Source organism: Sceloporus undulatus, chromosome 5 (genome assembly GCF_019175285.1).
Source record: "Sceloporus undulatus isolate JIND9_A2432 ecotype Alabama chromosome 5, SceUnd_v1.1, whole genome shotgun sequence".
In the NCBI taxonomy this organism is placed as follows: domain Eukaryota; kingdom Metazoa; phylum Chordata; class Lepidosauria; order Squamata; family Phrynosomatidae; genus Sceloporus; species Sceloporus undulatus.
In genome coordinates this window covers 95,617,650-95,633,566 of record NC_056526.1, presented here as the reverse complement: position 1 = coordinate 95,633,566, position 15,917 = coordinate 95,617,650, and the positions used below count along the sequence as shown (strand labels likewise).

Genomic DNA, 15,917 nt, shown 5'->3' with positions numbered 1-15,917 from the left:
TTCCCCCCTTATCCTGGCCTATTTCAATTGCTGAAAAATGAGTTAAAAGGGCAAAAATAATTTCTACCCAATTAACTCAACAGAAAAAGAGAAGAGGAGAGGGTGGAATGGAATCTTGCTCTTTCCAGTAGGCTCAAGCCATACCAAACTGTTATCGCTTGTGTGTTCTTCCTCGTTTATAACTTTTACCATCGTGATGTTACTTGGCCATATATTTCCCAGTTTTCATGTGTAAATTTTGCAGGGTATACAGGAGCACCTTTGGAGCTGCCACATCTCTTTGTGGGATGGGATGCCCATCTTCCTTGCCCAAAACATCAAAGTCAAAGGAAAGATGCACACCACATGTTTTTAAGGGCCATTCCCAAAACCACAGACCAAACAATAAGCATGGTGCAGGTCTGATTTCTACGAAATTTAGAACCTTTCAGAAGTTCTGAAAGTACAAAGCACTACAGTCACTGCAGCGCACATATACCTAACATGGGCCTGTTACAGACTGCCAAAATAAAGCTGTTTCGAGTCTCTTTGGAGGTATGCTATTTAAATGATGCATGGGTCCTAAGAGTCCAGAGGTCGTGCCAAAGCCATACTCCATTCCTAAGCACTGGAGTGCAGCTTTGGTGCAGCTTCTGGATTCTTAGGGTGCATGCATCATTTAAACAGCATACCTCCAAAGAGACCCAAAGCAGCTTTATTTTGGCAGTCTGTAACAGACCATGGATAGATTGACAGGTTAGGTCCTCAAATATCTCATTTTCTCCTATTCATTGGAATTCCACATGAGAGTAAACAGTTCAATAAGACCTAATATTCTCAAACTGTTGAAAATCTGTAGATTAAAAAAATCCATTGATATGGAGAGCTTGACTGTAGAACACAACACCCTCTTCCTCTCACATCTCCAATATGGTGCATGAACATAATGCTGACTTATGCTGTAGTAAAGATGATAATTGTGCAAATGAGGTGCTTTACAATAATCACTAATGCAGTTACACGTGGGGACCTATTACAGTATTTTCTGAAGTTCTTCAAACTGCTTCAGTTCAAGCTCTGAAAGAGCTTGGTAAAAGGATTACTCTATGAGTGTCTCGGTCTTGCATGTTTCATTCTTTTAGAATATTCCTCTACTGGCAGTCCTTTTCCTTTAGATCAGACTTGCACAACTTGGCAGTTGGAAGGGGCCACAATTAAAATAGTTTAACTTCTTCGGGCTGCAGATAGGTTTTAATTTAATATTAATTAATAATTAATTAATTAATATTATTCATATTAATTCCCTCCTCTTCCTCCTCTGCCTGGCCCTTTCCTCAAGCAGTGGAGGAGCATTGCGAGTGTTCACTCATCCTCATCCTCATCCTCCACCCGGCTTTTTCCTCAGGAGAAAGCCTAGCAGCAGAGGAGCCTCATAGGGCAAGTATTTGCCCATCTTCCTCCTCTGTCCGGCCTCCTCCTCAGGAGAAAGCCAGATGGTGGAGGAGCCTTGCTCAACAAGCATTTGCCCAACCTCCTCCTCTGCTGCCTGGTCTTCTTCTCAGCAGAGGTCCAAGCGGTGCAGGAGCCTTGAAGTCATTCCAGATCTTTGTGGACCACCCAAAATCCTTTGGCTGGCTGCATGCGGCCCCCAGGCCATATGTTGTGCAGGGCTACTTTAGATCTATTTTTCCACTCTCCCCCCAGAAATGAGAGCTGTTTGGAGAAAACAGAGAGGATTTCACCTTAGCTGTGATTGGACAGCTGCGTGGTTTCTGATCCCCTCCCCACCTTTCTGAAGCAAAATGTATTTGCAAACACAGCCACTTTGTTTTTTAGTGTGAACTTTACAAACTATTAGATGCCCCATACAGCATTTTCCTATCTCTGTGTCTTAAACAATCTGTAAGTTCTGGAAACTCAAAAAATAGAAGGAACCTGGCAGCAGGTCTGAGTGGGAAGTTTAAAATATTTTTTCTTTCAATGTAAAAATTCTCATTGTTCTATAAATAATAATAATAATTATAAATAAACTTTTATTTATATACCGCTTTTCCTTCAGATCAAAGCGGTTCACACTTCCTAATACTGTGTGACCCATGTCATAGTGCAATATGTCACCAGTTACAAATAATACAATGGAAAAATTTAAAAACAGTATATAAAAACAGTCGGGGACATCAGATAAATAATCTTAATCTATTAGGGACTAGTTTCTCTACAGCGAATCGGGAGGGTATGCTATCCGGAAGAGATAGGTTTTCAATGCCTTCTTAAAGGCTTCCAGTGTCGAACTAAGTCGAATCTCTTCCGGGAGTGCATTCCAATGAGTTGGAGCTGTCCTGGGGCTTTGACTGTTTAAAAGCTACAGCATTATTTTTGGATGTGCCCATTTAATTTTCAGACCAGTAGTTAATGGGGTACCTAAGTTTTTCATGAAAGGGAAAGAAAATTATCACAGTGCAGTGATTCATGTCTCAGAGAGAAAAGGGGTGGAAGAGGAGGTTAGTGTATCAAGAGATATGCAACACTGGAAAGAAAGGAATCAATGTAGTTGGGATCCAGATATTTATATAACAGGGGTGGGGAAAGTGTGGTCCTCCAGATGTTGTGGGACTCTAAATCCCATCTGCCTCAGTCAGCATGGCTAGTAATGGTATAGCTTGTAGTCCTGAAGTTGATAGGTTCCCTAGCCTACTATATACAGATAAATGAGGAACAAGGACAACTTATTTGAACAAGACTGGGTCAGGCTACATTTAATAGAATCTCCATATCACTAAAGCATTGTGGATATACTTGAGTTCAAAGGTTTTGGATAACAATTGATTCTGAAAGAATTCCGTTCATATGCAAAGACTAACATGTGGATCTCAGTTTGTAGAACATAAATGGATTTGCACATCAAGTCTGATTTATTCAGTTGTCTGTTAACAAATGTCTAGTTTTCAATAAGAATTTTGTGCCAAGTGTTTAGTGTACTTTAATAAATGTTCCTTTGATTAATTGAAGCATGGTTTTTAGGGGCTTCTTGAATTTCTGTTCATTGACTTAGCTGAACTATTTACATTTTACCTGGTCATTCAAAAAGTGGATATTTTGATAGTGAGACCAAATTAGATCGCATTCCTTTTCTAAACAGTGATAGTTCGTGTCTAAAAATGTTAGGAGGAGGAATTCTCACTATCTTAGGAATTTGTTTCTTAGAGGGATGAAGGAACAGAATTCTCTAGTATTGAATTGTCACTAACTGTACACCTGATTTATATCAAATGCTCAATGTTAATAACTAATTCATTTCTTTAAGGTTTAAGAGGGAAGACTGGTCCTGTAGGACAACTGGGAGAGAAAGGAGACCAAGGAGAACCTGGTAAAAAAGGACCTATGGGATCAGGTGGTGTTAAAGGTGATGTAGGTCCTGTTGGCCCAGCAGGCCCAAAAGGAGAGAAAGGAGAAAGAGGAAAAACAGGCTTACCAGGAGTCTGTAAGTGTGGGAAAATAGTACTGAAATCTGCCTTCTCTGTTGGAATCACCACAAGTTACCCAGAAGAAAGAATTCCAATTGTGTTCAATAAAGTCTTGTTCAATGAAGGTGGGCATTACAATCCTTCAAATGGGAAGTTCATATGTGCCATTCCAGGGATTTATTACTTCTCATATGATATCACATTGGCAAATAAACATCTTGCTATTGGTCTAGTTCATAATGGAAAGTTCCGGATAAAGACATTTGATGCCAATACAGGAAACCACGATGTAGCATCTGGGTCGACAGTGATTTACCTTCAGCCAGAAGATGAAGTATGGCTTGAGATCTTCTACACTGATCAAAACGGCCTCTTTGCCGATCCCACATGGGCAGACAGTCTGTTTTCAGGATTTCTCTTATATGTTGATACAGACTATCTCGATGCCCTGTCAGACGAAGATGATCTGTGATTTTAGAAATGTTTGAGGTGAACTAAATGAACATAGGAAAATATACAGAATGTGATCTTCACTTTTAATAAGACAAAGCAATGAAGGATTGGTCTGGGATTTTGATTTTGCTGACAAAAATCCAAAAGGATTATTTTCTAGGCGTCTGCTGCCATTGTTGTCTGTTGCTGTTTTTAATCTCACAGATGTTTCTACTAATTCAGTGTAAATAATTACCTTCTCAAAAATGTTTCTAATAATATTTAAGTGAATTTGACCTGATGTGCATGAGGTTTTATTGAAAATATGTGGGGTAACAATGTAGTTCTTATGAATTGCCTGGGTGTCAAGGTGCTTATCATATTAAGCGGTTATACTGCAGCTGCACTGGATGAATCCCATCTTTGGCCAGGGCTTATCAACCAATGTTGTGGTTCTCCTAGTGTCTGCCCAGTGGATGATTGCTGGGAAAGCACTACTTTTTTGACTGGAAATAATCAATTGATGACCCAATATTATTTATCTACTATTTCTGGTACACATGTCTCATTCTGATTAATGGCAATACTGAGTAGTTACTGTATGTGGTGCTGTGTGGGTGTGATTTGTTTTCTCCTCCCCAGGATTCCCCTGCAGGGCAACCTCAGTTTATTTCTGGTGATGGGATGAGTAGGATACTAGCTGGAGTCATGGCTTCACAAGAAGCTTCACAAGAAAATAATTTTGATCTATCACTTCCTTCCCTGTCTACCACTACAGGTTTTCTTACCTTTTCTTTTCATTAGGAGTAGTGATACCAGGGATACTGAAAGAGGAAGCCTGAGTTCATGGTTTCCTTTCTAATGTCTCTTGAGACAGCACAACAAATGTTAGGGCAACAAACTGAATGTGTAAATGCAGCAAGACATCTACCTTGAGTTCCATGGCCAATGGAAACCAACCAAAAACCAGAGAGACATCAGAATGCTGTAAAACTGCAGTTGTGGCATAGTGGAAAATAAAATAAACAAGAACTGACTTGGACCCATACAGACAGGCCAAAATAAAGCTGCTTTGGGTTACTTTGAAGGTATGCTGTTTAAACGATGCATGAACCCTAAGAGTCCGGAAGCAGTGTCAAAGCCACGCTCCAGTCCTTAGGACTGGAGCGTGGCTTTGGCGTGGCTTCCGGACTCTCAGGATGCATGCATCGTTTAAACAACATACCTCCAAAGTGTCCCAAAGTAGCTTTATTTTGGCATGTCTGTATGAGGCCACTTGAAACACACAATGAAGGTCTGAGAAAAGAGTGGGGAGTATTTTGTTCTTTCCGAAAACAAGAAAAGCTTACGGTAAGTGGTGCATATGGGACGAGTGGGGCTTCGGCAATAGTACTTATATGAGATTTAGTTTCCAAATGAGGAGAAGTGCAATAGCAATAGAACAGTATCAAAGGTACTTGGAGGAGAATCTTAAGTTCATAGTTTTCTTTTTAATAACTCTCAGGTTAGCACAATAGTGGCAGGGCATGAATGTGCAAATGCTGCAAAACAGCTACCTCAGTTCAGTGACATCACTAGGGTTGGCATCACCCCATGACACTGATGGTGTCACTTTCTCCCATTGACCTCTTTTTTTGTATTAATCTTACTCATAAATTATAATTTCCTTATATCATTGAATGCAATGGTAATAACATAAAACAACAAGCAAAATTAAAATTATACCTTTAAATTACAATATCATATGTGCAGCCTAAATGTATTTACATGTACATAGTTTCATGTGGTTAAAGTGAACATGTGCTAAGATTTGATATTTTTAAAGAAAATTTCAAAAGAATTAAAAAAAATTAAAATACACTTTATGCAGCTTTAACCTTATGCGGAAGGCAAGCCCTGGAAGCAATAAAGGGGTCTGCACCCATGACATGCATGCTGCATGCAGGAGCACTCAGCTATTGTTTTAAATGGAGCTTGAGCACACACATTTTTTCCTTTACACGGGGGAATCTGGAACAGATCCCCCACGTATGGGAAGGGCCCACTGTGTGTGTGTGTGTGTGTGTGTATTAAAGAAAAACTGGGGCCACCCCTTTCTGCTTGCATGGGGCCTTGCCTCACTCACATTATCTCTTCAGCATTTTAAAGGGAAGGAGGCAAACACCACAGCCTGCCTCTGCCAAAAGGCCTGAATCCTGTTGTAGCCCCAACTAAATAGGGCCACTGAATCAATTTAATTTATGTATGTGTTGACTCAGCTTACAACTATTGATTCAATCAGCCCACTCCCAGTTATGAAAAACCAATGAGAGTCAGCCTTATGTCTTTTCCTGCTCCTCAAAGAGTGAGTTACAATCAGTGGTATAAATATTGATCTTTTGAGATTTTAGCCCCATTTTCTCCCAGCATTGGCCATGCTGGCAGTTCTACATCACCTGGAGGCTCACCCAGTTCCCACCCCTGTAATAGGCCAAAACATTTTAAATTAATTCTGGCTGCTCCCCTAATCTTACTCACTCTCTGTATAATGGCCATACAAAATTAAATGACGTGTGGAATTAGCAAAGTGTCTTAGCTACACCTATGATTCAAATTAAGTCACTGAGCCACACAGATGGAAAGGCTGACACTTCTCTTTAATGCACATTTCAGTGGATCATTATAGTAATGGAAAAGCGATTTCTCTGCATGGGTGATTATTTCAGCACTATTTCAGTGGCTGAATAAAGGTGGCATACACATCTGAAAATCAGTAATATATTGATCACTGTCATTGTTGGTATTGGAGAAAGCTGGGGAGTTAGAAGTAAGGATATATTTTATGTGATGCACAGACTCTGTGTCATGGCAGCTGCCTCATAGCATGGACATTTCTTTACTATAAGCAACCCAACCATTTTTTACCCAGTAACATTTTATACACAGGCTGGAATGTGCATCATTTATAGCATAATGCTTCATACTTATATATAGAATAAACAATACATCTCTGTGTTTGTGGGCAGATTCTTAAACTATACAAAATACGGTAGTGTTTTGCATTGACTACCCATTTTAAAAAGACAATGCTTTCTTCACTGTTTGGACTAAAAGAAAAATCACATTTAATTCCATTAGAAGACAGGTAGACAAATCAGATCTCGCTGACATTCCCCCCCCCCAAAAAAAAAACCTTGACAACCCACTGCACTTTCTAGTAACTGGCGTGGGAGCTCAATCTGATTTTGCTTCTCATAGGAATAAAGAAGATGTTGATTATACATAAAGTCCCAAAATCAATCAGATGCTTGGCTAGGAATATTTTGGGGTTTCTTACAGATCTTAGAATGCTCTAGTCAGTGGTGGGCATGCTGGCTTAGGGATTTTCTTAGTTCTAACATTAGAAAGTTTCCAGGAGCTGAACTAAATCTCTGCTACTTCCAGGTTGGACTGGGAAAGTCGCCTAACTGAAACTACTACCTGTTTGTCTAGTGTTTTTCAAATGAAAGGCCAGGAACCATCAGTGTACTCCATTTAGGGCTCCCAGTAGTCCTGTTTTTATACAGGGTGTGCCATATTTTAAGGATTAAAATCTGGTTTTATATTGGGGTCATACCAGATACCCCCAAATCCCATGTCTGTTGCTCTGGTGAATACGGGCATCATCTGCAGTCACAAGAGATTGATCCCCAAGGATTTGGTACACAGAACACTTGTCCATTACATCCAAATGCTGAAATCCATCTGCTGTAGGGGTTGCCAGGTTTTCAAAATACCAATAAAGATCAGCCAAAATTCATGAGGCAGTGTCAGCAGTTTGGAAGTGCTATTAAAGAGATTGTGATAATAAGAGGGTAAATGGGGAGGTCAGACTAGGGGGAGAATGGGCCATTTTTGAGAAAAAACCTGATGCCAAAAGCACTGGAATATGCATGAGAACAATGCCCAAAATCCTGTATCAACCTCACTTGATACAAGATTTTGGGCATTGTTCTCAGGCATATGGAACTCTGTGCCAAAGGGAAAGGCAACAATTTAGTAAGTCAGTAATCTGCAAAAGGAAAAAAAAAAGATCACTATGAAAAGTAAATTATCTCAGTAATTACCAGTTTATTATGTCAAACTCCACCTCTATCCACAGCTGTGCATCAACATTTTTTTTTTTTTACTGATGTTGGTATGTTTTTACCCCTCAACTTGGAGGAGTAAGCTTGAAAATCCTTAGAGCTCATAATATTGAGCTATACAGGTCAGTGGTCTCACTCAATATAAGGTGTTTCTCACACGAAGGAGATCGGGAGTTTATCCTGTGAGTATCCTGTCACACGACATTGTACAAAACCCACCATTAAAGTGTTCACAAAGAAGCATTAACACACATCTTTTTACTTTCAGGATTTCAGCAACAATGCACTTTATCACTATTTGCGCAATTGCTTGCGATAATCATTCACGCAATTACTTACCAATTTTGCTTTATTTGTGGGAAGCTTTAAATGTGCTTTAATCTCTCTTTAATGCCAAAATTAGCCCCAGTGTGATAAACTCCTACGACAGCTTCCTGTGTTTGCCTTTTAAAAAAATGCCTTATGTACATTTATTTAATTTAATGTGCTTTCACTTGCAAACCTTTTTTAAAAAGTGGAAAGCATGTTAAAATTTATTTTTAAAACTTTGGGAATGGGAGGGGATGTGAGTTAGTAACTTCACTTGTGTACAGCAGCTTTTACAGCAAGACCTGATTTCCTAAATTACATGAACACTTTCCAGACAGTTTCTTTCCAGCTGAGAAATACATCATTTAATCTCAAAATTACAAATAAACAAGAAAAAAGAAATAAAAATGGAGGGGGGGGCCAAGGTGAATTATATAGGACACAGCTGAAAGCTCAGAGTGGAATCCTCAGAATTTACTAAGCTAATTAAGTAATTAGCTTACTTGCTAATTAGCTTACTTGCTGTTCACCGCTATGATCTTTGGAATAGCGGTATATAAATAAAACAAATTATTATTATTTATTATTACTGAGAGGATTATCAACTGACACACAGAAATTTATCAGCAAACAAACCTGTGGAATGAATTGAAAACAGAAAGTCCACTTCTTTTAAACCACTTTTTGTTTCACTTTATTTCCAAGCAGGCAACAGAGATGCTACCAAGGAGATAAAGAAGAGACAAAGGTAGCATGCATAATCTAGGAAGCTCATGATCCTTACTTATGGTGATAGTTCCCTAAATGTCTCCCTTTTGAATCACCTGAAAGAGAAATTATAGCCAGGCTGTTTGAAAGCATGCCTGTGTCTTTGTATGAGAAGCTAGTAGGCTAGTTCCCTGTATCCTCTTGTATATATTTGCCCTTAACTCCCTGATCTTTAAAAATGCCAACTGCAAGTCAGGCCTCATCTGAAGTACTGCATTCAGTTATGGCCACCTCATTTTAGGAAGGATATAGACAAGTTGGAACAAGTTCAGAGAAGGGCAACCAGGATGATAACAAGCATGGTGAAGAAGACATAGGAGGAGAGAGTGAATAGTGGGCATGTTCAGCTTGATGAAGAGAAGGCTGAGGAGTGACATGATTGCCCTCTTTAAATATCTTAAAGGCTATCACAGAGAGAAGGGGGCAGCCCTGTTCCCAGCTGCCCCAGAGAGAAGGACCAGGTCTGATGCTTTGAAGTTACAGGAGAGTAGCTTTCAGTTGAACATTAGAATGAACTTCTTCACAGTATAAGCGATTTGGCAATGGAACAAATTGCCTAAGGAGGTGGTGAGGTCTCCTTTGGACATCTTCAAAAAGAGAAAGCTGCTGGGGATGCTTTAGCTGGATATCCTGCATTATGCAGGGGGTTGGACTCAATGGTCCAATGAGGCCCTTTCCAATTCCATGATCCACATGTACTATGCTACAGTTGTACCAAGAATGAGGATTGAATAATGCATGCATCATACATGCTGGTAGTTCTTCAGACTAGGCAGACTAGGCTGGTAATTCTTCAGACTGGGCAGACTGAGATATAGGATCTCAGCCAAAGAGTGCAGGGAAAGTATATCAATAATACAGTCTGCCCCGTTCCGGAACCTCCCCCCCCCCCCGTGTATGGGGAAAAGAGTGTATGCTCAAGCCCTATAGGAAATAATGGGGTGCGTGCTCGAGGTAGCGCACGGGGTGCATGGCAGGAATATGCGCCCCATTATTTCTGCTTGCCTTCCATGTGAGCTCAAAGCTGTGAAAGGCAAGCCCACCTATAAGAAGGGCCGGCTGAATACCGTGCATATTTGTGCATAAGTCAGCCTCATGTATCAGTTGAGGGCAGGTTTGGGAAACAAAATTATGGATTTTGCTATGATCCATGGATAAGTCACAGGTAAAACCTAAGGGCATGTCACAAACAAATATTTTCTTCTTTTAAAAATGTATAGAGGGAACATACTTAGGAACTGCTAAAGAGGAGAGGAACTGTTTATTGAGAGGTTACATTTGGAAGGTGGAAATGGCATTTCTGATCTTAAAATCTTAAAATGTTTACGTCTATATAGAAATAAAGATAAGGAAAAAATATAAATGAGGAAAAAGAATGAGAATGCAGCCTGGAAAAGGGTGAGGTGGGGAGAAGAACAAGGAAAACAAATGGCCTCTAATAGAGACCTTGCATGAAGCCGGTGACAAGAGGCAAAGACAAAAAACTTCTCTTGGCATAGAAGCAGCACTCCCACCCCATTACTCCTCCCTTGCCCAAAGCAGAGAAAGAAAGGCAGGTGGAAATTGGCTTACACCATGGCAGTGCAAATTGGCTTACATCACACCTGCCTATCCCTATGTTATCAGGTTGTTGTTGTTGTATGCTTTCAAGTTGTTTCAGACTTATGGCAACCCTAAGGCAAACCTACCATGGGGGTTTCTTGGAGAGAGTTGTTTGGGGAAGTTGCTGTTGCTATCCCCTGAGGCTGAGAGTATGTGACTTGCCCAAGGTCACCCAGTGGGTTTCCATGGCCAAAGGGGGATTTCAACCCAGGTCTCCAGTGTCATAGTTCAATGCTCAAGCCATTAACCCATGCTGGCTCTCATCATCAGATTAGCGAACAGAAATGTGACAGAAGTGGAAGCAGGGAACTACAAAGCTTGTACAAGATATGAAAAAGATGACGAAATGGCAGTGAGCAGATGTCAGTGTTTGGTAAATGTGGCATCTTCGACTAGCATCTATTGTTCTGGATCCAAAAATGCCCTTCTGCGTGTAGAAGGTATATTCACTTAAAGATGAGCTGTTCATTACTTTGTGCCACAGCACTAGTGCTCCATACACATTCATTGTCCCGTAGCCTTTTAAAGTGACTTTAATATTTGCCAGCATTGTAATACTGGGCCTCACATTTATACAGCCAACAGTGGAGAAGGTGCATTAGGCTTGAGCTCTTCCATTCTCACTTAGTCAAAAATAAGAGAAAGGGCTTTGTGTGCATTTGTGGACTGTCTAGGTGCATCAGGGACTGCACTTACTGTATATACTCAACTGTAAGTTGGTCTCATGTATAAATCGAGGGCAAGTTTTGGGGCAAAAGTTATGGGTTTTGGCATGTCAAGGGTAAAACTTTGAGGCACCTCAGGTCCATGGTGGGTCTTCAGCATTTCCCCAGCAGTGGACAGAGGCTGTTTCTCTGCCGCAGTGAGAAAGCACCAAAGATCCCGGGTTGCAGCCATTTTTTCCTTGGGGTGAGGTTAAACAGTCGCCCTCTGCCCCTTCAATTCCACCAAAAAAAACCCTATTTTTATAGTAGATTCTTCTCAGAATGGAAGCTCTTTACTGCTGGCCCATCCACAGTTGTCTGTAATGGCCAGCTTGTCTTCTCACAGAGGGTGAGAAGGAGGAAGGGGTAAAGAGTCAGCTGGAGACAGCCAACCATAAAAGGAGCTAAGGCAGAGAGGGAGAGAAAATGTGTGTGTATGCATGCTGGACTACAGAAAGTAGTGAGGAAGGTGTGTGTGTGTGTGTGTTTGTAACTGGATCAGCTGTTGCTCCCAAAGAAATAAAAATCGCCCTGCACTCTTTTTGCTTCCAGTAGCCCATTCCCAGGCATGGAGGGAAAGTGGGGAGGAAGGTGTATGTTTGTCACTAAATGTCACCAATTATTGTGAGCCGCCTCGATCTTAAAGGAGAGGCGGGGTAGAAATAATAATAATAATAATAATAATAATAATAATAATAATAATAATAGCTGTCATATAAGTCAACCCATGATTTGGGGGTCAATTTTTAGGCATATATTTTTCAACTTATAGATGAGTATATACGGTACACAGCCCTGAAAGTCTAACCACTTGTACAACTATGATACTAGTGTTCCAACAGGATTCTAGTTACTGCATTACAGTTAGAGTTTGTCAGTAGATAAAACCTACAGTGAGACTGTGAGATAATGCTCTGTGCTGAAATGCTTTGAACTGTTAGGATAAGCTTCTTCATGATGAAGACAAAGCATTTTGAGGTAAGATGTAGGAGGAATCTCATGGGGATGTTTCCATTATGGTATCTCTTCCTATTCCTGATGAAATAAAGCAGACATTAAAACTGGCACCAATAGATGTAACATTTGATACATTTTTAATATGCAACGTGACATTGGTTTATTGATGTTTTAGTGAGAAATTTGGTGAATCAATAAATGGTAACGAGTTTAATGCAGAACATCCAGTTCATTCTCTAAATCTATTGCAGGAGGCAATAAATCTAGCCTTAGAAGTCATTTATCAGAACTCATGTGTGATAAATATGGCCAGAAAAGCCATCTATCTCAGTCAGTGGGTTATATATCATCTACTGTACTGCGTCGGCCCTGTCTTATTTAATAGTTATATCTTTCCCTTTGAGTAATTTATGTTTCCACAAAGCAATTTATTGCTGGTAGTTTAAAATTCAACGTGCAGGACATTTATTCAAGGAAGAGCACACATTTCAGGAGCATGTAATATCCTTTCTGCTTTTCAGAAACGTCTCTTCACACATGTCACACAGCACTGATGAAAATTCAAAAAGCTTTGGAGGTCCATTCTGTAACCCCTTATTTCTCGTTATGGTTTTCATTTCCGCATTGCCACCAATCATAAATGCAACAAAAATATAGCTTAAAAATAAATTAAAACCAGGGCTTATTTTTAAAATGTGACCCAATACATTTATTACTTTCATTACTGAATATCAAGTCAGTTTAAGCTAGTAGATCCTTTAAACTGATTGATTTGATTGAAACCCAGTTCTGTATAACCCACTTCAATTAACTGCTTACAATTCAGAGCTTTACACAAAGGAAAGATTCTTTTAATCAGTATGGTTGAAATCAAAACCAGAATATGTCCACCCTACTTATAAACACAGTTCACAGTGGAATGCATATTTTATTTTTATTAAAAGCACTATTAATACTAGCAGATTCCATAGTGTTTACAAAAGCATTAAAAATAAAATGCAGCGAGACCCATGAAAACAGCATAAGCATATTGAAATAAGAGGGAATGCAACAATAGCAACAACTTTCAGTTAATGAAAATTAAAATGGGGAGGGGGTATTTTTAAAAAATGTTCATGCAAGCACCCAAACAATTGCAACTTTATTACCAGTCACCTTCCCTGGAGATTAGCTGAAGCTTCCAAGAAATCTTCAAGGGCAGTCTCATCTATGGTGCATTTCTGCAGAGGTCAGCCCTTGCAGGCTCCTGGGCATACCTTTCATCTGGTTGTAAACATTCACTTTCTAAATAACCGGCAGCACTTCTTCAACCTTTCACAATTCCCATTTTTCGAAACCAGATGTGAACTTTTGTGGACAGTTTTTTGTTTGGGGTTTTGAGGGGTGTTTCCCCCAGTTATGTGGCTTCTAGAAGGCCTTGGGAATGACCGACAGACCTGCTGCAGTTGCCCACTCCCAGATTACAGTAAGCTACCCAGGAGGTTATCAGAATCTGAATTTCCATGGCCAAACTAGCAAACCAGGCAGAGCCAGTAAAAGGCACTGATAGCTCCCAAAGCCAGCTGAGCTTCAAGTGACTGGGCTGAATCAGGGAATTCCTCCTTGCATCTTTCCTTTGAGGGAAAGAGCAACCCCATCTAGAACAGGCAGTACACCCAGTTAATGGAATCATAGAATCATAGAGTTGGAAGAGACCACAAATCAAGTAAATGTGACGGCCAAGAGCGCCTGCTGTCAGCTTTGGCTGATACGCCAGCTGTGCCCTTTCCTGGCAGTCAAGGACCTTGAAACTGTGGTGCATGCACTGGTAACCTCTCATCTCAATTTCTGTAATGCACTTTACATGGGACTACTCTTGTGCTTAGTTTGGAAACTTCAATTAATACTAAACATGGCAGCCAGGCTGGTCTCGGGTAAAACTAGGAGAGACCATATTACACTGATCTTAAGATCGCTCCACTGGCTGCCCATTAGTTTCCAGGCACAGTACAAGGTGTTGGTTATTGCCTTTAAAGCCCTAAATGGCTTGGGTCCAACCTATCTTCGGGACCGTCTCCTTCCGTATAATCCACCCTGTACACTCAAGTCCTCTGGGAGAAATTTGTTGCAACCTAAAAAAACTGGGTCGTCTGCAACCGGTCAGAGGACCTTTTCTTCAACTGTTCCCAGATTATGGAATGGTCTACAGAATGAGATCCGTCACATTACCACCTTAAACAGCTTCAAAAAAAGATCTCTTCTGGCAGGCCTTTCTTGAATAACTAGCCACCAAATAAGTTGAACCTGTTAGTCCCTGATTTCTGCTACATCTATCATTGATTTGTTTATTATTTTAAGGTATGTTTTAATCTGTAAACTGTTTAATTGTATTGGACAGGTTATTGGGATATGGGATTGAATATTTTAAAGTGTAAGCCACCCTGGTTGTGTTCCAGAGAGGTGGGATAATAATAATAATAATAATAATAATAATAATAATAATAATAATAATAGAAGAGTACCATTATCCAGCAGTGAAATACTCTCCAAGAACACAAAAGCTATCTACTTATTGAAATATATACCCTCTGCCTTCCTGGTTTCTCCTCCCAAAAGATTAACTCAAGGCAGCTAATGACACTGAAATTAAAATACAAATGCAAATAAAACTTATTTTGAACTTAAAAGACCATTAAAAACACATCAATAAAAAGAAATGATAGGTCCTTTGATTGAAATCGGAGAATATGGACTTTCAAATACCCTACAACACAACAAATTAGCCCCCTGGGATTTTGTATTCCTTCTTACTGAGCGGCTGGGTATCTTTCCACTTAAGCAGTCCAAGAGATTTTCTGATGACAAATATGGTAATGTGGAAAAACTGAAGAGAAACCTTAAAATGTATAGTTAAACAGGGGGTGGAGTGCGTGTGTACAGGCAGGGACAAAAGAACAAAGTTGGCAATCGTACAGTTGTTATTTTTCCTACATCTTGCCACATATGTCAAACCCTAAGGACCAAGCGAGAGGGAGAGTTCACTTGTGAGCAGACTTCCATGTGGTTCGTTTTCACTTGATATAATAATTCAAATTCCCCTCCCCTCCCCTCTCTTGGGGTGTTTGTGCCTAGAGATGTCCATGGAGAAATCCAGGATTTTAGCACAGCTGGACATGAGCATCCCTTCAAAAAAAAAAACACCCCACCCTCCATTTAGCAGCAAAGGTTGGCATTCCTGAACTTTTTTTGAGTTGGCTCTTCAACTCAGTGTTGGATGAAGGAAGCTCAGACTCTTTTAAGTTTCATATGTAGAGGGGTGGCCTACGTGGGAGTGATGAGGAATTTAAGGCAATCCAAGCCAGTCTAAGCATTGCCTCTGTTCTATATTGCAAGACTGCAAGATGAGCACCAACCTTATCTATAAAGTTAATACTCAATTATATTGCTTTTCTCACAAAACTCCCAACCTCAGGGTTCCCCAAGATGGAGCAGAACAGCACTTAAAAGTGGTGCCAGGGCAGGGTGGCCAGGCATCCTCCTTTTCCAGGACACAATCTGGAAAGAAATGTCCTGGAGGCATTTCAAAACATCCTTCATTTGGAGCATGACGGAGTAGC

The 15,917-nt window shown here is 40.2% G+C and overlaps 1 protein-coding gene across 2 annotated transcripts in view; it reads left to right on the top strand.

Moving 5' to 3' along the window:
* The window catches only part of C1QTNF7 (C1q and TNF related 7), a 53,474-nt gene extending 48,600 nt beyond the window's left edge, over positions 1-4,874 (top strand). For both annotated transcript variants that reach the window (XM_042470590.1, XM_042470591.1), the window contains exon 3: positions 3,284-4,874. In XM_042470590.1, coding sequence (XP_042326524.1) covers positions 3,284-3,915 — 632 coding nt within the window. In that variant the 3' untranslated portion in view covers positions 3,916-4,874. The remainder of the gene's footprint in view (positions 1-3,283) is intronic.
* The last annotated feature ends 11,043 nt before the right edge of the window (positions 4,875-15,917 follow it).